The sequence below is a fragment of the Rhinopithecus roxellana genome, chromosome 8 (genome assembly GCF_007565055.1).
Source record: "Rhinopithecus roxellana isolate Shanxi Qingling chromosome 8, ASM756505v1, whole genome shotgun sequence".
NCBI classification, from domain to species: Eukaryota; Metazoa; Chordata; class Mammalia; order Primates; family Cercopithecidae; genus Rhinopithecus; species Rhinopithecus roxellana.
Genome location: NC_044556.1, coordinates 67,854,978 through 67,876,558, shown reverse-complemented (window position 1 = coordinate 67,876,558; position 21,581 = coordinate 67,854,978). Strand labels below are relative to the sequence as shown.

Genomic DNA, 21,581 nt, shown 5'->3' with positions numbered 1-21,581 from the left:
GATCAAAGTGTCATACACATATGATAACTTGTGTAAACCCTCCCCAAACCCTATAAATAGTTATTATTATTAGCATCCCCATTTTACAGATACAGAAACTGAGGTCCAGAGAGATAAAACAACTTGTGTGAGTTCATACGCTAGTAAGTGTCAGAGCTAGACTTGGTAGTAACATTGTCAGGTCTTCTGTGGATAGGAAACATGATGGGTCTGCAAGACACCAGGAGACATTCCAGGAAAAGGAAATCTAAGCAAATTACTTTTAACATTATACAGTAAGTTTGTACAGACACCAAAATAAATCATGAAAACATACGAAAAAGCAGATGTCATGATCCAAACACTAGGCTGGAGAAACTAATGTGGAATTATTTTATGAAGCATGTCAAACATATGGAAGACATTACAAAGTAGGGCCATTATAGTTGTTTTGCTTTGTTTTGTTTTTTAAGTACCACTGGCTTCATGAGCCAAGGTATAGTATAGAAAAAGAAAAAAAAAATGAAGGAAAGAGAAATTATCCTATCCACTGTAGTAGCAGACAGAGGTTGCTCTGATTTTCTTTTTTTCATTATAAACTTTAAACCAGGGGTTCTCAACCCCGTGGGCCATGGACCAATATTGGTCCATTGCCTGTTAAGAACTGGGCCACAAAGCAGAAGGTGAGCAGTGGGTGAGTGAGCTTCATCAATATTTACTTCATCTATATCTGTATTTACTATATCTATATTACTATATTTATATCTATATATACTTCATCTATATCTATATTTACAGCTGCTTCCCATCACTTGTGTTACTGCCTGAGCTCTGCCTCCTGTCAGATCAGCTGTGGCATTAGATTCTCATAAGAGTCTGAGCCTTATTGTAAACTGTGCATGTGAGGGTTCTAGGTTGCACACTCCTTATGAGAATCTAATGCCTGATGATCTGTCACTGTCTCCCATCACCCCCAGATGGGACCGTCTAGTTGCAGGAAAACAAGCTCAGGGCTCCCACTGATTTTACATTATGGTGAGTTGTATAATTCTTTCATTGTATATTACAATGTAATAATAATAGAAATAACGTGCACAATAAATGTAATGTGCTTGAATCAATCCAAAACCACCCCCCCCCCCAATGGTCAGTGGAAAAACAGTCTTCCATAAAACCAGTCCCTGGTGCCAAAAAAGTTGGGGACCTCTGCCTTAAGCTATCTTTCCCAGTGAGAAATTATTTATGGTATCCATAGGAGAATGCTAGCACCTCACTATGCTCTAAATGGTTTTGTATATAAATGGTGAGATCACAGGTGGAGATCACTTGCTAGAGATTATTTACCAGTCTATTCATAGCAAATTCCATTGACTTTAGCCACACTAACTTGGAATTTATGCTACAGAGGTTCTGCTGAGGTTTATTATCCTATAGAAGACTTACCATTCAAAATGTGTAAGCAAGTTTTTAGGAAGTAACATTGGCGTATTTAATCTAATATAATCTCTATACCCTTATCAGAGCATGGCCTCCCTTGCTGTGCATGAAATAGTGAAGTTTTATTGCATTTCTTGAATGTTGGGTGATAACAGATATAAGTCTTACAGAAACACATTAAGGATAAACAAATGTGGGAGGACTTTCCTATTTGCAGTCTATATTTTGAAACAAGTGGCAAAATACTTGAGTAGTCACATGAATTTGAATTCCAGGTCTTCAGCAAAAGCTTTTGATTCCATTTCCTGACCCTTCCCAAACCTTGCCTGCAGATGTATATTCAACTTGGACCTGTAGCCACAGGCTCACCCTCCTGGTGCCAAAACTATGCACACTGGCAATGCCACCTATGTATTTGCACTAGAAAAAAATAAGAAAATAAGAAAATAGTAACAAGAATATAAAAGAGAGCGTTTCCAACCTTGGTCTTCAAGTGAAAGTTTGTATTTTAATCTAACTTATTTTAACATGTGTTAAAATAAAGTCAAATTTTCTTTACTCCCCTTTTATTTTTACACGAATTTCTGGGGCCCTTTGGGAGTCCAAGGGGATTGACACAGTGCTTGGTGGTTTTCACAAGACTCTGTGGGTGCTTACCCACCAGCACCAATTTTTTGCCATGTATTCTTGGGAAGTGAAAGTCAGATTTGTTGATTTTTGCTAGATGCAGGGAATGATTCTTGTCCAGAGTCACTAAAAGCTCCCGTGGAAGTAGACATATTTTAAAGCAGTGATTTCAAAAGAGGAACATAGGCCCACAGTGACGTTTTTCAATGTAAGATGTAAACTAACTTAGCATCTCTCAGCAGGAAAGTAAGATTCAGGGAATGCTGAGACCAGGTTTCTTTGCTATTTCTTCAACTAAGCGTATGGCTCTAAGAAAAAGCAAGAGATTTATAATAGCGGTTCTGTTAGGCAATATCAAAATAGATTGCAGTCCTAAGTTACAGGCTGTAAGAGGGCTGAGGTAAACTTGCTAAAATCACTCTGCTATAAATTAGTTGTGTGGCCTTGGGCAAGATGTTTCTCTTTTCTAGGACTTGGAGTTTTGTGGGGTTTTTCTTCCCTTTATAATTTTTTCTCACATATGTGTAAGATGAAATTAATAAGTTTGCACATATAATTTCATTCATCCATTTGCTGAACAAATAAATGTATATTGATCATCTACTTTGGTACCAGGCTATGACCAGGTGCTGATAATTCAGTGACAACTAGGAGCAAGCTAGAGTTTAGAATTTAGTGAGGAAAGACTTACATTAATCAAACATCATTTGAAAGGAAAGTTATAAATGTAATAACTTCAGAGGGGGAAAATGCTTTGGGCTCTGAAAGTATTAATAAAAGAGGAAACTGAGCTAGTCTACCATGGGTGTTAGATTTTGTGCAAGGGATAATTTCGGAAAAATAAAGTGTTTATGATCATATTTTTTTCACTCAAAAATAGTTTTGCTAAATTTCATAGAATAAAATTTATGTTCTTATTTCATAATAGGGAGAACAAATATTTTAATAGCATATATAAGAACTGAACTTCTTATAGGTAAAAATACAATTTCATTAGGAAAAACCAAGCTCTCAAAGCCTACGTATAGATGAGAGAGAAAATGGGGCACATTTCTTCACAGCACTGAAGATGTAGGATAAGGAGAGGCAATGTCTGGAGGGGAGTGGCTGAGATGACAGATGGTGAAGCAATGTGAGATGTGCCCGTCTTCTGATCCTTTAGGCATTAGAGCTACTAACTCCCACAAATCAAGGCTGTGTGTCTTTGGGCTTTCACAAAAGTATAACATTGGATTTGAGGTAAAGTTCAGTAAAATTTCTGTGGAGAAGTGGGTCCAGAAAACATCTGAATTATACCATAATTTAAATTATATGGTCCGGCGTGGTGGCTCATGCTTGTAATCTCAGCACTTTAGGAGGCCGAGGCGGGTGGATCACCAGAGGTCAGGAGTTCGAGACCTGCCTGACCAACATGATGAAACCCCATCTCTATTAAATACAAAAAATTAGCTGGGAGTAGTGCTGCGTGCCTGTAATCCCAGCTACTTGGGAGGCTGAGGCAGGAGAATCACTTGAACCTGGGAGGCAGAGGTTGCAGTGAGCCAAGATCACACCATTGCACTCCAGTCTGGGCAACTAGAGCGAAACTCCATCTCGAACAAAGAAAAATAAATAAATAAAATACCATATTAAGTCGAAGGGTGATAAAGAGAAAATCGACCCTGGTTTTTAAGTACTGAAATGGTATCTGGTTTCTCTGATGCCTGTATTCACATCCTCTCAGCTTTACTTCAATGTGGACTTTAACATACCTCATGACAATAGTATTTTCTCTTACGTGTACATTTATTTTCACAGACAGAGGACTGCTCACTTGTCAAACATTTGTTTGTACCTAGAAGTGAGCAGATGAACACCTCGGGGCATCCCTGGTGGAATGTGGGCACAGATGAATAACTTCCCAAGCTGATCCTCAGGTGAACCATTCTAAGAGGCAATAATCAATTTTTCGTAAGGCCTCCAGCAAGACCAAGTGTTCTTTACCCATAGCAGTGGCTTACTAAAAAATTAGGTTTTCCCTTTTTCATGATTCTTTCCAGGCCTTCTCTCCTGCTCCTTGGAATTACTCCTCAAATTGACTATCTACAGACAAGTCCTTATCTCAGGATTTGCTCTGGGGAGAAAGCCAAAGTATGACAAACAATAAAATCTATGCATTATTTGGAAGAAAGCAACCTGGATGCAGCTTTTGATCTTTTGACCTCTGAATTTGTTAAGTCCTTTGGAATTCACAAGGTGATATCATATTATTATTGCATTTCATCCTTGAAATTATCCTGAGTAAGAATTATTATTATCCTCATTGTATAGATGGAGAAACTAAGGCTCAAAGTGAGAAAGTGACACGTGACTTGCTCAACGGCACGTGGAATTTGCCCACATAGACCTAAGATTAGGTAATCCATTCAATGCAACCTTCATGACATGCCTATTATGCACCAGGCCCTGATCTAGCTGCAGATGCTATCTCTTCCCCCTGGACTCTCTCTCTCTATGTCATAGGTTCTCTTCTTTCACTGGGCTGCCCTAGACCAAATCCAGAAAATAAGGGACACACTGGGCTCAGAAGACTCCAGCCCCTAGAAGCACTAAGTGTTAGGACACTCAGGGTGCCATCTTCCCAGTGATGCTTCTGTCCTCAGAGTGCCAGAGACCCAATTCCTTCTTCCTTTACCTCAGGGGTGGCTTTGCTTCTGCCTTGATTTTACTCTTTAAGGCACTCTCAGGTTGACAGCCTAGGATCAACAATTCTAAAAAGACTCCTCATCAAAAAGGTTGTCTTGGTAGCTTTCCTTTTCTAATTCCTCTGGTTGGTAAGTGTTAAAATGTTGTGATTGAAATTAGATGATGGAATTTATCTAAGGTGTGTAGATCATAGTTCACTCCTAACTGTTTTGTTTTTGTTTTTGTTTTCTGTGGGGGATGGAGTTTCACTCTTGCTGCCCAGGCTGGAGTGCAATGGTGTGATCTTGGCTCACTGCAACCTCTGCCTCCCAGGTTCATGCGATTCTCCTGCCTCAGCCTCCCAAGTAGCTGGGATTACAGGCCTAATTGTTTTGAAGTGTGTTGACTCTACTGTAGGTTATGAATGAATGTTAAGTTATTCTTAAACCATAGACAGGGAACAACCAAGTACAAGTGATCCAATTCCTAAAAATGATTCATAAATGTGGCATAAAATTTAAGTAAATGATCCTGATTTGGGTCAATAATACTGAACTACCAGCCGGCAAACTAATATGTCTGCCCTTTTTTAGAAATGAGAAATAAGAAGGATGAAAATCAAATCACTGGCCAGGCACGGTGGCTCATGCCTGTAATCCCAGCACTTTGGAAGGCCAAGGTGGACAGATCACTTGAGGTCAGGAGTTCCAGACCTGCCTGAGCAACATTGTGAAACCCTGTCTCTACTAAAAATACAAAAATTAGCCAGGCCTGGTGCCATGCACCTCTAGTCCCAGCTACTCAGGAGGCTGAGGCAGGAGAATCGCTTGAACCCCAGAGGCAGAGGTTTCAGTGAGACAAGATTGCACCACTGCACTCCAGCCTTGAGCAACAGAGCAAGACTCTGTCAAAACAAAAAACAAACAAACAAAAAAAAAAAACAAAAAAAAACAAAAAACAAACAAACAACAACAAAAACCCAAACTCTGGAGCTTCAGTAGTTCATAAATTCTTCATTTTAATGTCTTACTTCATAACATCACCATACAGTACTTAACAATTTTACATGGTATAAATTTCATATACAATAGCAAAGGGAAATAAATGATTATACATATAAAACATCATGTATCTATATATAACCCTATATAATTACATACAAATACATACCTCTCTTTATATAAAAGTACTTGTGTCTAACCATATGTATAGAATTATACACATACATATATACACACAGATGTCTTACCTAGACTCCCTCGAAAATTGAGCTTGAGACAAGAGTTAAGTGCTAATGCTTTATTGGGAAAAGAATTCCGAGATGACTAGAGTAAGGGAAAGGAAAATGAGACAGAGAAAAGTGGGAGGCAAATACAAGACAGTTTGTTATCATGCTGACCATGACTTCACAAAGATCCAGAGAGAGACACAGTCCTGCCATCGTCAGCTGCATCCCTGCTTGACCTGTGTGGCACTTTTTGTACAAATGGTGTGTCAAAACTGCATCTAAACAGCTATCTAGGGGAAGAAGTGAGATGACACTTGTATGCCATCTCTATTCCATCTTCTGCTTGCTGTGGGTGAAAGTGTGCCTGGAAGTTGTCTCCCCAACACTTAAGAAGTTGCATTACTTTGTCCTTTGGCAGCTTTGGGGAAGGCAGATCCTACTCCATGTGGTGCGTATTTCTGAAATCTAAGTTTGGAAGTGATTGGAGGAACCAGGGACTCCAGAAATGTTGCTTGTTTGGCATCAGGCATAAAACCATGCAGCAGTCTCAAAGGTAGGTGTCAGGTCAGTGGCTGAGATGGAGGAAGTTGCTGAGGGTCTGAGAAGTAGGTGAGGTCAAGAGAATATATAGGACCATAAGCTGTGTTTGACACAACACAAATGTATGTATCTAGACACAACAATAACTATAGTATCAACATAATATGTATTTTCAAATATCTGCATTAATGGTGAAGAAAGAGCTGTATATAAGCTTGTATAGAATAGAATATAAAATATATCAACCTTTGAAATTTGTGTTTATTATTACTGAGATCCAAACAAAAGCCTAAAACAGAATAATAAAGATGTATTTAGATGATCTGGTTTAGGAAGCTAACGAAAGCTATCTTTACCTCCCTATTTCTGCCCTTCGGTTAACCACTTGCAGTAAAATCATGCTTTCCTGGAAATAGGCAGGATGGTCTTCCCCAAAATGCCAAGAATAAAATGCCTAGGATGAGATTTCTTCCCAGAGCAGAAGAAATAGATCTTTGGATTTTAAGAGCTTCCTTCCAGGTTGCCGAGAGAATAAACAAAAAGAACCAAGGAGCCAATCATGCAAGTGGAGAAGCTGAATCAATAAACTTAAAATCCAGAAAACTGCAACGTAGACAATAGACTTTTGGTATACAAGACCAAGAATTGTGAATACTTAATTATAAATATATTTTCCAGATGCTATAGGAAGAGATCTATGTAGGAAAAAGTTTGCATTCTGGAAATTAAAACTGTAAGAGATCAAAAAAACTTGTTAGACCAATATACTTACAAACAGAAATTTAATATGTGAGCAAATGTCAAAAGTAAGTTGATTTTGAAAATAAAAGGCAATTAGGTTTGGGGTGGAGTTCCTGAAGGACCCAACCAAGTTTCATATAGAGAATGGAAGAATGCAAACTCTTGAAATGCAAAAGCTTTGGGGAGATAAAAGTACTTTTAGAAGTCTTTAATTGTGTGTTTGGTACTCAAGAATGCCGCTATCACTGTTTTTATTTATTGATGTCAGTCCTAGAACAGGAATTTGGAGAGCCAGTTTAAGACAGAGGTTGCCCCATGGAAATGAAACCTCTACAGTCTGGAGTTCCAGACTGGTGGCCTAAGGGATAAATCATGCCTACAGGTGTTTTTCAAAGTGTTTTAAAAATCAGGAAATAACTACATAAAATTTCAGGCTTCTTTAAAAAAACTTAAGATCTGGCCATTCTATGCACTCAGTCCTTCAGGGAAACCATCAGCTGGAGTTGAGTAGCCCGAGTGCGCTTAATACGATGCTCTCCAGTGACCTTATTCTCACCACTCTTTTATATTGAATCAAATCCATTCAATCATTCTTGTCTCCTGTAGGCAATTGATGTTGTGACTGCTCTCTTACCCAAACAACCGTCCTTCTTAAAATTACCCCAGAGAAATGTCATTTTTTAACTGCTTGTTAGTGTTTGTCAACTTTGCTTCTACTATTCTGAGTGGTTTTATTTGGCTCTAATTATATGTTCTTCATTGTGGTCTCTGGCCATATCTCTAACTCAGCTTCTGACACAGGTGCCATAGATTGGTGTTTTGCCTGTGCTTTCTTGGGACACATCCCACCCACTCCAACCTGGGGTTTGGTTTCTCTTTTCTGCCCTGGTACTGAAAGCTAACTCTAGTTTCACATGTTGAGGCATTTGATACTGTCCTGGGTCCATCCAGCTGACTGAATATGACTCGCTTCCTACCATCAACATGCCTGTGGTTAATTGGTTGCATGAATAGCTCTAACTCTCCATGCCTCCATATATGCCCACATTCTTTGGTAGTGAGTACCTTCCCACACTGACTCTGAGATTGAGCTTGGATCTTGCTTTGGCCAATATGACCTTAACAAATTGACCCAAACAGAGGCTTTGAAACGTACTTGTACATTTTCACTACCCCTCTTGGCTCTGGTTGCCTTGAAATCATACTTAAGTTAGGTTAAGAATATGCTTGGGCTTGCCTGTTCAAGGAAAATGAAAGACCTGTACAAGTGAGGGACACAAGCAGAAGATCTCACTGGTCTCAGCTGAGGCCATGTTATATCAACCTGCAGTCAGCTCAGTTTCATGTTAATGAGTTTGGCCAAGATCAGCAATCATCTACACAAACTGCAGCTCACTGCCCTAATGAGCCCAGATGATACCAGAATTGTCATGTTGACCTGCAGAACAGTGAACAACAATAAATGCCTACTGTTCTAAGCCATTCCATTTTGGAGTAGGTGTGTTGCATAGCAATGTCTGATACAGTGTCCCAATTAGTGAGATTTTGGTTATATTTATGACATAATTTTCTCGTGAGAAATGAGCCTGTTGGAAGAGCTTGTGCAGTTACACACTTAACAATATGCCAAAAATAATTCTCATTATATTTTGAAGTCACCCAGAAGAAAAAGAACAGAAAATAATTGAAGGTTGCTTTGGGGTAGGTTGTTTAGATTCTGGAGAATGTAAACATGTCTCATCTAAAAACTCAACATATTCTGGGGATATTCAAACCCAATGTTTGTGTTGTAAGTGGCATTCCAAACCCATTTCCACAAAGGTAGAAGGATTGTGGGCTGGCATACAGAAAATATTTCCGACAAACCATTGCATGTCCTGTTACTTTGAGGTCTTTATGTAGAAATGCAAATGGAAATAAGTGCATTGGGGGACCTCAGAAGGTTTGGCAGTCCATTTTAGATGCTTATCTGAGCCACACGAGTTAGGAATCTGGGATGGAAATCTCCTAAGAATAACCATGCTCACGAAATTTCCAATCCCTCTTGTTTTTGGCAGAATTTAAAATTCCGTGGAAATGGCTCATGTCACAAGACTTCTGTGTGGTGCTGGCCAGCACCAGGAAGGAGAGCAGCCCAGGAAAGGAAAACCAAACCAATGTGGCTGCATGTTTTCACGCCTTTGAAAAGGTTTGGGTTTGGCTCAAATGAAGAAAAAGCACTTGGGGTTTTTATTTTGTGCCAGCTTTTTCAAATACCATTTACCTGACTCATGAAGCTTTGAACATCAGGAAGAAACAAGGGAGTGAATAAATTTTCAATATTCTTGGGGTTCAAGCATACTCGGAAAAAGACTCCTTGCTGGGAGAAAGAACAGAATACCGTTGGAGCAAGATGTGTTCATCCCCCACTTGCTGGTGGTCAGAGTGACAATGCAATTTGTTTATTAGTGAACTCATTATGTACCAGTAATAGAGGTGAGATCAAGGTGTACAAGACTTAGTTTTTCCCTTTAGATAGATCACATGAGTAAGAGGGACTAACCTGGATTATCCTGCCATTTTCAGAATTCCTCCTGAAATTTCCTTGTTTTTTGTTTGTTTTTGTTTTTGTTTTGTCTTGCTGTTTTTGAGACGGAGTTTTGCTCTTGTTGCCCAGGCTGGAGTGCGGTGGTACAATCTTGGCTCACTGCAACCTCTGCCTCCTGGGTTCAAGAGATTCTCCTGCCTCAGTCCCCCAAGTAACTGTGATTACAGGCCTGCACCACCATACCTGGCTAATTTTTTTTAAAAATTTATTTTAATAGAGACAGGGTGTTACCTCGTTGGCCATGCTGGTCTCGAACTCCTGACCTCAGGTGATCCACCGACCTCAGCCTTCCAAAGTGCTGGGATTATAAGCTTGAGCCACTGCACCAGGACCCGTTTTGGAATTTTAGAATCCAGTAATGCACATTATTTGTGGTTTTAAGAATAATTTTGCCATTTCACTCATCTCACTATTGCATACGCTAACTCCATAGCCTATAATGTTCTACCACCTGTTGTCTGCTTGGAAAATTCCAGTTTCTCTCCCAAGCCCAGTTAAGATTCATCCTTAATCTTGTCAAATGTAATTAACTTCTCCTTCATCTTTGCTACTTCCATACTTTGTACGTATTTATATTATTGCATTTAACACACAACATTGCATTCTTTACACAGTGCCTGGGGCGTAGTAGATGTTTATAAATAGAGATGGATTGCGCCATACACCACCATAAAAACTTTTCCCTTTCTGTAACACAGGAGCCCTCAGTCAACATTAGCCTCATCCTTATCTCTCAACCTAATACTAATCTACCATTTGTCATTCCCGACATGACTGTTGTCTCAGCAGCTTCCACACACTTTCTCAGTCCTTCAAGTCCCTCTGTCAACTTTCTCATGTACAAATACAAAAAGTCAGCAAATGCTCATGAAATAGTACTTTTCCCTCAGTTGGCCCAATTCTAAGGTGCTAATTTAAAGCAATCTTAACTTCCGGACTCTAGCACCATTTATAGCACTGCATTACTTGATGTCTTATATTGTGGTAATATTTGGATTTACGATACAGAAACTCTTTTCCATGAAGTTATAACAGGAGAAGGATAATTTGATTTAGTTTCCTTTTCAGGTTGCCAGTGACCAAGTACTTCAGATTATAGTGTGAGATAGTACTGATGAGGCAAAGGTCAGGGGTTCATATCTCTGGTCCAAGTCTTATTATTATTTTTCAATTCTCTTTCCATTCCTCTCAATCTCAGCCAAATTTCCCACAAATTAGTACAATTGAGTAAAGGGGTGTCCAGAAAAGAAGGCACAGGAAGAGTGTAGTAAAAACCTATTATTGGAAAAAGACAGCTGACAGTTTATGTGCTATTGCTGTGTCTGTGTGCGTGTGTGTGTGTGTGTGCACATGAGTGTGTGCCCATAGGAGAGTAATTTTTTGCATTTGCACAAAAATAAGTGTATTTCTCATATGATCTGAAAAGTCTTCATTATTTCAGTCAGATGGAAGTATTATGTTACTTGAACACTGATATTTAATGTACATTATCAATTTATTAGCATATCAAAACCAGATGTTTAAAATTTGGGCTCGAAATTCCATCATACAGATTGTGTTACTACTTCAGGGCTACCCCACTACCTAATGTTCAACTGTATTTTGTTATGGCTTTAATAGAGCAATAATGTGTTTCCACAAGCCTTAGTCTGGTATTAGATGACATGTGGCTAAATTTGGTGGGTTGAGCAGAGTGGTAGGGGGTTATACAAACCAGAGCAACAATAAGAAAATATGTGAAAAATTATTGCTAATAGTCAAGGCCTCTCTCTCTCTCTCTGTGTTGCTCTCACTTTTGCTGTCTCTCTTTTTCTCTTCTCTTCTGTCTCTTTTATTCATCTTTCACTCCTTAATTTAAGATTTGTTGTCGTTTTTACTGTCTCCAAATGTCCCTCAAAGTTCTTCCAGAGGCAGAATCTACCTCTAATTACTAACTTTCTTATCTCAGCAAAAGCTATTTAAAACTTTCCTCTTATTTGACTTTTTTACATGACTTCTGTACTGATAAAACAAGCATGCTCAGAAAACTGATAACATTTCTGATTTAAAAAATGATAATCAATGCAATTTAGATAAGGTAAGATAAAAAATAAAAGCCTATGTGGAACGCAGCCAGCGATTCATCTGTTTGCATTAATAGGTTCCAGCAATGGTACTACAGGCACGGAAAGCCAAGCCGGTTTGCCACTGCACTTAGCAAGCACATGAGCTTAAAAATAAACTTTGACAATGCAGATCTCTTTGTCCTTTCAGGAATGGAAAACATTATGTACTTCAAAGCATACTAAGCCTGATTTGAAAATATAGTTGGGATATTGTTACTGTAGCAATTGGGAGAGTCTTTAGCCTGCACACAGTACATGGATGCTTCGTGTGTAAATGCTTGAGCCACAAACTTGTAAGAATACGTGACGCTGGCAACTTTGATATGCTCATTCATAAGGAAGAAACTTCTGTCTTTTAAATTCTCTGGAACAACTGGGATATAGTTCCTCATTTTAATCAGGGAATTTCTTCCTGAACCAAACTGTAAAAACAGAGGATTTGAGTAGCACATTTCACTTGCACACAGCAGAGTTTGTTCATTTTGAGTGTTTTTGTACAGGAAACTGATCTACAGGGTAACATTCACACACAAAAAGGAAACAGTATGGGACGATGGCTTGTTAGTACAAGTGACTCTGTTTTGGAAATTACGGACAAGAAACCTTGGAGGAAGAACGGCATTAAAGATCAAAAGCATGATGACTCCTGATGAAAACATCACCAAATGATGAACCCACGAGCAAAAAGGAATTTCTACTGTGAGTATCTTTGCAATAATCAAGTACCTTATTTGTTTTCAAAATTTCTAGATTATGCTGAGTAGATTTCCATGCAAGTATTTGATGTAAGGAGTCTTCATTATATAAAAGTCTATAATTAAACTCATTGGGTGGTTCCAACAGAGGGTTAGTTTCTGGAATTTTTTCCATGACCTTGCAACACCAAAATAAATTGCACGTTAATTCGGGCATGTTTTATACAACAGGCATGTTACATCAGGCTTTTATTTGTGATGTATTACTTCTGGCAATGTAAAAATTGATCAACATGTGTATCTATAAATTCCATTGCATTTAGATTCTGGTAATTTATGTTTACTTTGGTTTCATGCTGTGGTTAGTCCTGTAATCAATTTGTTCATATACAGATTTACACATATTATTTGTAGTTTACTTAGAATATTAGTTATTTCCTGAGGGAATCTCATGTATATAGTGGGAAAGAGGTGGCTTAGAATCTTGGAAATGGGGAAGAAAAGGCACAATAGTTTAAATCTTGAGAACTAAGACCTAAGTTCTTTTTATATTTCCATAGTTTATTTAGCAAGTAGTTTTATTTGAAATTATTTAGATGTCTACGTAAGACTTCTCACCTCACAAGAATACTGTTGTGGTCTTAGAAATGTGAATAAAACTCATCAAAAGCATAATCCTATGTACATATTAAATGTAGCAAAGTCCATCTTTAGGGTGCCTGTCATATAGTATGTACTAAATAAATATTTTTTGAATGCTGAATAAATGCTGGTGTTGGGTAATAGGACACGTTTTGTGTTGGTACAGTAATCATTTTACAGCAGGGTTTAATTTTATGAATTTATCTTTGAGTGTGATTGAATTCTATTTAACAAGAATTATATAATAATGGCATTACATTATATCACTTTTTTTCAATAAGGAATTTTCTCAAAAATCAAATTTCTGGTTAATTGCTATTCTTGGTTGTTTTTCTCTTGAAATCAGAAGAATTCATTCCACATATTATTTGGAAGGGTATCACAAGAATTTGTTCCACATATTATCTGGGAACAATTCACTATATATATATATATATATATATATATACATACACACACACATACATATATATATATATGTATATGCTTATTTCCAATTAGTATGTCATGTCCAGGTTCTGGTTTGTGGCATTGGGACTTGGAATCAGCACTTCTGGAGCCCCCTTTGCTGAAGGTTGATGGGTTGGACAAGACACTGGCCAAGTCCTCATGGGATGAAGACTCCTTTTTAGGTCCAAGGGGCATGAAAATAAACTCAGAGGTGAAGGTGAGCGATCAAAAGGCTCTTGGAGTTAAATTGAGTAGCTCTTGGAGCCAAATTTCTAGAGTGGCAGAAGAGAAACAAAAGGTATGGAGAGAGCTGGAGAAGGTACGTCAAGCTACAGATGCCATCTCCATCTTATCGTGTGCCAGCTAACACTGTTCTAGTACTCTAATTTCTTCTCATGTCACTTAGCATAGACATGTGCTAAACTGAACACATGTCCTTCTGCTACCATAAGTAGGAAACGAAAATGCTGTATATGTGATTTGATTGCATCTGATTAGAAGTAGTGGTGAAATCCTTTGGGTAGAAACTGACCTCAACTTCAACTAAGCAACGGTTATCATTAAGGTAAACTAGTTTTGGACAATCATCTATAACATTGGGTATAAGCTTAATGTTGGATAAGTTTATATTATAAATGTATATAACATCACATATAACAATAGGTAAATTTAAATTATCCCATTAACAGTTCTGTTCAGTCTATTTACAAGTAAAATAATCCAGGCACATCTTTCAGATGCAATTCTAATTAAAACAAGGCATTCTATAGGAATAGCTTGGAAGTTGGTTGATAATCTGCATGAACACTTTTTCAGGCGAAAAGCATCTGGATTTATTATGCAAAATTCTGGGACCTTGATCAAGAAATGACGTAGTATTACAGAAGTCCTAAGCCTTTTTTTTTCTTTTTTCTTTTTTTTTAAGGAAAAGGAAGCCATCTGATTATAATTGAAAGCCAAGTAAGGTATGGTAGAATGATTATGATTTTGAGGATTGTCTTCAAAAGGAAAAGTGTAGGTTTAGATCCTCCCACAAGCAGGATCAGGATGTAGTTATTGATGACAAATGATAACTTTAGTTTTTATGGCATGCTATATTTTTTTCGGGTTACTTGTTTGACATCAAAATATCTATAGCCAGAGCTATCTAAAAATTTTGTTGCACCAGGAGGAATGAGTTCTCTGCCACTAGTGAAATGTTGTAGATAAGGAGGCTCAGCAAGTAGGAAAAAGCAAGTATTTTGAGTCAAATTAGTGATGGAATTCCAGACCCCCTACTTATAAACAGAGTGACCTTGGGCAAATTACCTAACTACCAAGGTTGTGGTTCCCCATATATAAAACAGGATTAATAGTTCTCCCCTCCTCTACTTTTTGTGAAGATTAAATGAGATAATTAATGTCAACTTTTTGGTAGGTAGTAAGCATGCGATAAGATGGTTAAACTACATGGGCTTTAGGGACCTTTCTAACTTTGAGGCCCAAGAAATTCTAGCTGTTTAAAGTAACCTAAATTCCTCATTTGTGCTCAATACTATTCAAAGTTGCAACTCAACAGACATATCTGTTCTCCACCTACTAGATTTCTGATAGAAAATTGTAAATCAAATCTGCACATTTAGTAAAAAATGATAAGTCAATCAGAATGCATTTTTTTTTAAAAGAAAGTAATGTGTTCTTTTTGCTTTAGATGCTTTAGATGTGTAGGTGATCTAAATCAATTTGATTTGCCATTCTATAGTCCTTGATGATTAAGACAGTGGAGACACCGGGTTGGCCATTGCTAATTGATTTTCCCTTTCATCTTTGGTATATAACCATGTCTAATCATCTCAGAAAAGCCACTGTAGCCAACAGTCATTCTCAGAAGAAATGTTTTTTATTGAAAGTTTAAGTGCTGAAACTGTTCATCTTTAAAATGTCTCCTATGGTAGCTTTCTATGGTGTCTGCAAAAATCAGTATTAGGTGGCGAGTGTATTTTGATGTTTTAGTTTATTGTGTCAATTTGTTCCAAACACGTATGCAAAGCACTTGGGTAGAACCACTGTTTTTACACTACTACTGAAACTGGCTTAAGCAGCGTTTACACATCACAGATATGAAATAACAATCTAGCTGTTAGATTTGCTATCTGGAAAATTACTATGTATTTGTGAGAGTGTCAGCAACAGCTATTAAAGAAAATAATATCTTGCACAGATATAGTGCCATTTTCTTTACAAAACCATTTACATATGTATATATCATTTCATTCTATCTCACTTTGAAGTGGAGAGAGAAGCTATGTTTACTTCATTTGCTGCATAATGTGAATAATAAACCCAGAAATTAAGCAGAGTTGTCCAATGAAAATGGACACGGAGTAATGAGACTTTGCGTCTAGTATAATTTGTTTAAGAGTCTTATGGCCATCTCTGATTTTTATCCAGAAATATATGATTCACCTGCTTCTCTAATGCTTTAATAGTGGTCTTAAACTTGAGAACTAATTAACTCTCACTTTACATTGTGTCATCCACAGAGGACCAAGCAATCTGGCACAAAAAAAAGATATAGTATACTTGAGTACAGGCCCAATTAGGTACGCAGAAAAACCTGAGTGTCTGGAATTCTCTGTCTTCTCTACTATAAGTATATCCCAGACACTTCAAGAAATGAAGGTATTCATATTTATTCTATTATATTTTTCACTTTACGAAGGAGTCAGTTGCAAACGTGCTTTTGGCTACCTTTCCTGGCTGCTGGGATAACATGGACTTGGACAACTGTATTTTATGTGTGTGTGTCTCAAATGAACAGTGACAACATCAGCTAAAACAATGCTTCACAGTTCCTCAAAAGCTGATAAACTACCTCTTAATAGGAATAGATTTTGAGGCTTGGGGCACAGTTACATCTGTTGATTTGAGTCTAGTAATCAAATATCTCCCTTGGTATGAATGAGAGTGTCAGCCAGGTGCAAGAGAAAAACATTAAACTATGAAGCAGCAGGTCCAGATATTTTTCACCAGTTAGTCACCAGGTTATTTAAAAGAGAAGTGTTGAATTTTTTACATGAGTAGCTATGTATTTGCAATATTCTTTTAGTTCAGTTTTTAATTTTCTTTTCATTTAAAAGCTTAACATTACGCATTCTGTACAATGCTTCCGATTGGTGGCATTTCACAAGAACGTAGGCTTAAACAGGAAATCACAGAATAGAGGGCTTAGATACATTTTGAATTTCATTGAATGAATCTTAGAGAAGACATGTGCGTAGCTCAGACTGTATTATCCTTATTATTCCTCCCTCCTGTGAGAGAAACAGACTCTAAGGTTAGACTAAGTGCAGCAGAGCTAATAGAGGTGCGATTACAAGTCACTAAATATCCTGACGCCAAAGTGTTTTGTTTCCATTAGGCTGCTTTTGTTCTTTTGAAACCCGAGGTAAGAGGTCAAGGTGAATTGAACTGCAATGTGTAAAAAGCAACCAGTAACTTTTCATACCTGGCTTTCAAGAGTTCTGAGTAGTGTGAGCCTGAGTTCTCACTTCTTTTCCTTCATGTTTTTAAGGTCGGTTTTATTTTTGAGAAGGGTATAGGAAGCTCACTCCCTCAGGGTAGGATTTTCTGCTCATAGGACACAGATTTTTGTTTTTTGTTTTTGTGTGTGGGTGTATGTGTGTATACATATATATTTAAGTTACTTTATATTAACTAATATACATTACATAATATAAATGGAATAAAATATACTTATATATAATATTGTATTAAATATATATTTAAGTTACTTTTAAATTTACATCAAGTAAAATTCACTATTTTTTGTGCGTATAGTTCTATGAGTTTTGATATAGAGTCTTGTAACCACGATCAAGATATAGAACCATTCCTTCACTCCAAAAATATTCCTTTGTGCTGCCCCTTTGTGGTCAAAATCTCTCCTATCCCAAACTCTTGGGACAATTTATTTGTTTTTTGTCTTTATAGTTTTGCCTTTTCTAGAATTTTAGTATAAATGAAATCATACCGTTTACAATCTTTTGAGTCTGATTTCTTTTTTTGTTGAGGCAGGGTCTCACACTGGTTGTCTAGGCTGGAGTGCAGTGGCACTGCCTGGGTTCACCGCATCCTCGACCTCCTGGGCTCAGGTGATTCTCCCATCTCAGCTTCCTGAGTAGCTGGGATTACAGGCACGCACCATCACATTGGCTAATTTGTTATATTTTTAGTAGAGATGGGGTTTTGCTATGTTGCCCAGGTTGGTCTCAAATTCCTGGACTCAAGCAATCTACCCGCCTTGGCCTCCCAGAGTGCTGGGATTACAGGCCTGAGTCACCATGCCCGGCCTTGAGTCTGAATTTTTTTTTTTTTTTTTGAGATGGAGTCTCACTCTGTTGCCCAGGCTGGAGTGCAGTGGCCCCATCTCGGCTCACTGCAACCTCTGCCTCCTGGGTTAAAGCGATTCTCCTGCTTCAGCTTCCCGAATAGCTGGGACTACAGGCGTGTGTTACTACGCCCAGCTATATTTTTTGAATGTTTAGTAGAGACGGGTTTCCCCATGTTGGTCAGGACCGTCTTGATCTCCTGACCTCGTGATCCACCCACCTTGGCCTCCCAAAGTGCTGGGATTACAGGCGTGAGTCACCAGGCCTGGCCTTGAGTCTGATTTTTTTTCACTTAGAGGAAAGCGTTTACATTCATCCTTGTTGTTGTTGTTTTGTGTATATCAGTAGTTTGTTTCTTTTTATTGCTGAGAAGTATTTTGTTGTACCAGAGAAACTCTGGTACAATAAAACACCAGTGAAGAACATTCAGGCTGTTTCCAGTTTTTTATGATTAGGAACAATGCTGCTTTAACATAATGTGCTCTGAACATAGTTTTTTTGTATAAATGCGAGTTTTCGTTCTTCTAAATACCTAGGAGTGGGATTGAAGATCGTAAGATAAATGTACATATAACTTATAAGAAACTACCAAATTGTTTTCCATAGTGGCTTGACCATTTTGCATGTCCACCAGCAGGGTATGAGGGTCCTAGTTACTTTGCATTTTTGCCAGTGCTTGGTATTGATGTGTGTTTTTTTTTTTTTTTTCTTACCCATTCTAATAGGTGTAGAGTGGAATCTCATTGTGGTTTTAACATGTTGAATATCTTTTCATGTGTTATTTGCAATCTGATTATCTTCTTTAGTAAAATATCTGTTCAAATCTTTTTTCTTTTTCTTTCTTTTTTTTTTTTTTTTTTTTTGTTTTTTGAGACAGGGTCTCACTCTGTCACCCAGATTGGAGTGAAGTGAACAATTATAGTTCACAGCAGCAGCCTCTAACTCCTGGGCTCAAGTTATCCTCCTGCCTCAGCCTGCCAAGTAGCTGGGCCTACTGGTGCACACCACCATACCCAGCTAATCTTTTAGTTTGTTTGTTTGTTTGTTTTGTCTGTAGAGTTAGTGTCTGGCTATGTTGCCCAGTTTCGTTCATCATTATTATTTTTTTTTACTGGACATTTGCTTTCTTATTGTTGGTTTTGAGAGTTCATTTTAAATTAAGGATTTCAGCCCTTTATTAGATTTGTGATTTTCACTAGGTTGTGTTTTTCATTCCCTTAGCCATCTTTTATGGAGAAAAAGATTTTAGTTTTGATGAAGTACAATTGATCAACTTTTTTCTGTTGTGGGTCATACTCTTGGTGTCATAGTTAAGAATTTTTTCCTAATTCAAATTTATGAAAATTTCTTTTGTGTTTTCTTTTTTCAGAATATTTGTCATTTTATGTTTTACATTTAGGTCTATGATTCACTTCAAGTTAATTTTGTGTAATTCAAATTTATGAAAAATTTCTTTTGTGTTTTCTTTTTTCAGAATATTTGTAATTTTGTGTTTTACATTTAGATCTGTGATTCACTTCAAGTTAATTTTGTATAAGATATGAGGTGTGGGGCAAGGTATGTATTTTTTTGGCATATGAATGTCCGATTGTATTAACACAATCTGTTGGAAATATTATCCTTTTTCTATAAAACTGCCTTTACATTTGTACTAAAAATCAGTTGACCTGTATACCATAATTTAGTACCACTAATACCATATTGTCTTGACTGATATAACTTTAGAGTAGGTCATGAAATCAAATAGTGTGAATCTTCTAAATTTGTTCTTCTTTAAAAAAAAATGTTTTCTAGGTCATTTATCTTTCCACACAAATTTTAGAATCAACTTGACAGTATTTATGAAAACCCTGCCGGGATTTTAACTGGGATAAGTGTTAAATCTATAGCCAAATTTGGAAAAAATTGATATCTAAACAATACTGAGCCTTCCAGAAGATAGTGAGCCTTATTTAGCTCTTCCTTGATTTCTCTTATTTGGCTCTCCTTTGATTTCCCTTTGAAAACCACCAGATTTTGCATACTTTTGTTAGATTAACATCTAGGCATGTCATTTTTAGGGCCATTATAAATGGAACTTTGAAAAATGTCTGTCTCCAATTTTCATTGCTAGTATATACATATATGTGGGATTGATTTTTGCATATTGACATGTGTCTTATAAATTTACTAAACTCATTTCTTAGTTCTAGAAGGTTTTTACAAAACTATTTAGCTTTTCTATATCAATCATGACATCTATGAATAGGATAATTTTATTTCTTCATTGCCAGTCAGTGTGCCTTTTATTTCTTTTACTTACCTTGTTGAACTGGCTAGGGTTTCAGTACTATGCCAAATAGGAGTTGTGGGAGCAAATGTCTTTGTGTTCTTCCTTATATTGGTGGGAAAAGATGTAGTCTTCATTATTACATGTGTTAGCTATAGTTTTTTAAATAGATACTCTTTATTAGGTTAAGGAAATTCTCTTTTATTCTTAGTTTGCTGAGAGTGTTTATTATAGATGAGTTTCAGTTTTTTCAAATGCTTTTCCTGCCTCATTTAATATGATCATGTGATTTTTTTCTCCTATCGTTTGTTAGTATGGTGAATGATATTGACTGAATTTTGAATGTAGAGCCAGGCTTCCATTTCCAGGATTAACCCCACTTAACTGTAAGACATTTCTCTTTTTTGCCTACTGTTGGATTAAATTTGCTAATACTTTGTTGAGAAATTCTACATATATGTACATGAGAGGCATTCATCTGTAGTTTTCTTTTTCTGTACTGCCTTTCTCCTGCTTGGTGTCAGTGTATTGATGGCCTCAAAAATGTCAAAAATTCTCAATTTAAGGCTCTCAGAATGTACTGATGGTATTAAATTAACAGAGAGAAATAAATGATCAGCTATGAAACAATACTGTTCCATCGAGAGGATAGTAGTCTAGAAATATGTAATAAAGGAAAACAAGTGAAACACATAATTGATGAAGTTTAATGAACTGGGTTCAAAAAATTGATTGTTTATCATGATAATCCAAATGTGATGTGAATTAAGAAACCATATCCAGCCAGGAAGACTGCTCATTCCCACCCCACTGTAATCAGGTTTTACTTATACAAGGAGTCCATCTGGTGATTTTTCCATGAACTGATAAGGGTGTGATCCTTTGGCGTTTCCATCTATCCTGAGCAGCATAACAGTTAAGTTCCATAGAGAGATGAATTTTCCACTGTTGGTGGAAATCCATATTTATCTTTCTGTCCAGTTGAAAATACAACCGTAAGTTGTTTTAATGATATTATGATGTCAAATATAAGAATATTAGCTAAAGGGAGAGAGCTCTAAACTCCAACATTAGAGTAAGATAGGCTAGTATTGTGGAAGTCAGCCCCTTTCATCCAGACACAATGTGAGAGGTCAGGAAAGCATATCATACTGGTTATGAAGGTGAACTCTGCCCTCAGATTGTCTGGTTTGAACTTGCGAGCTGGCTGACATCAGGTGAGTCACTAAACATTATATTGAACATTT

At 37.2% G+C, this 21,581-nt stretch overlaps 1 protein-coding gene across 1 annotated transcript in view; it reads left to right on the top strand.

Moving 5' to 3' along the window:
• The first annotated feature begins 12,506 nt into the window (after positions 1-12,506).
• KCNK2 (potassium two pore domain channel subfamily K member 2) overlaps positions 12,507-21,581 on the top strand; it is a 247,007-nt gene continuing 237,932 nt past the window's right edge. The window contains exon 1 of the mRNA XM_030936139.1: positions 12,507-12,607. Within this exon, the coding sequence (XP_030791999.1) occupies positions 12,574-12,607 (34 nt within the window). The 5' untranslated portion in view covers positions 12,507-12,573. The remainder of the gene's footprint in view (positions 12,608-21,581) is intronic.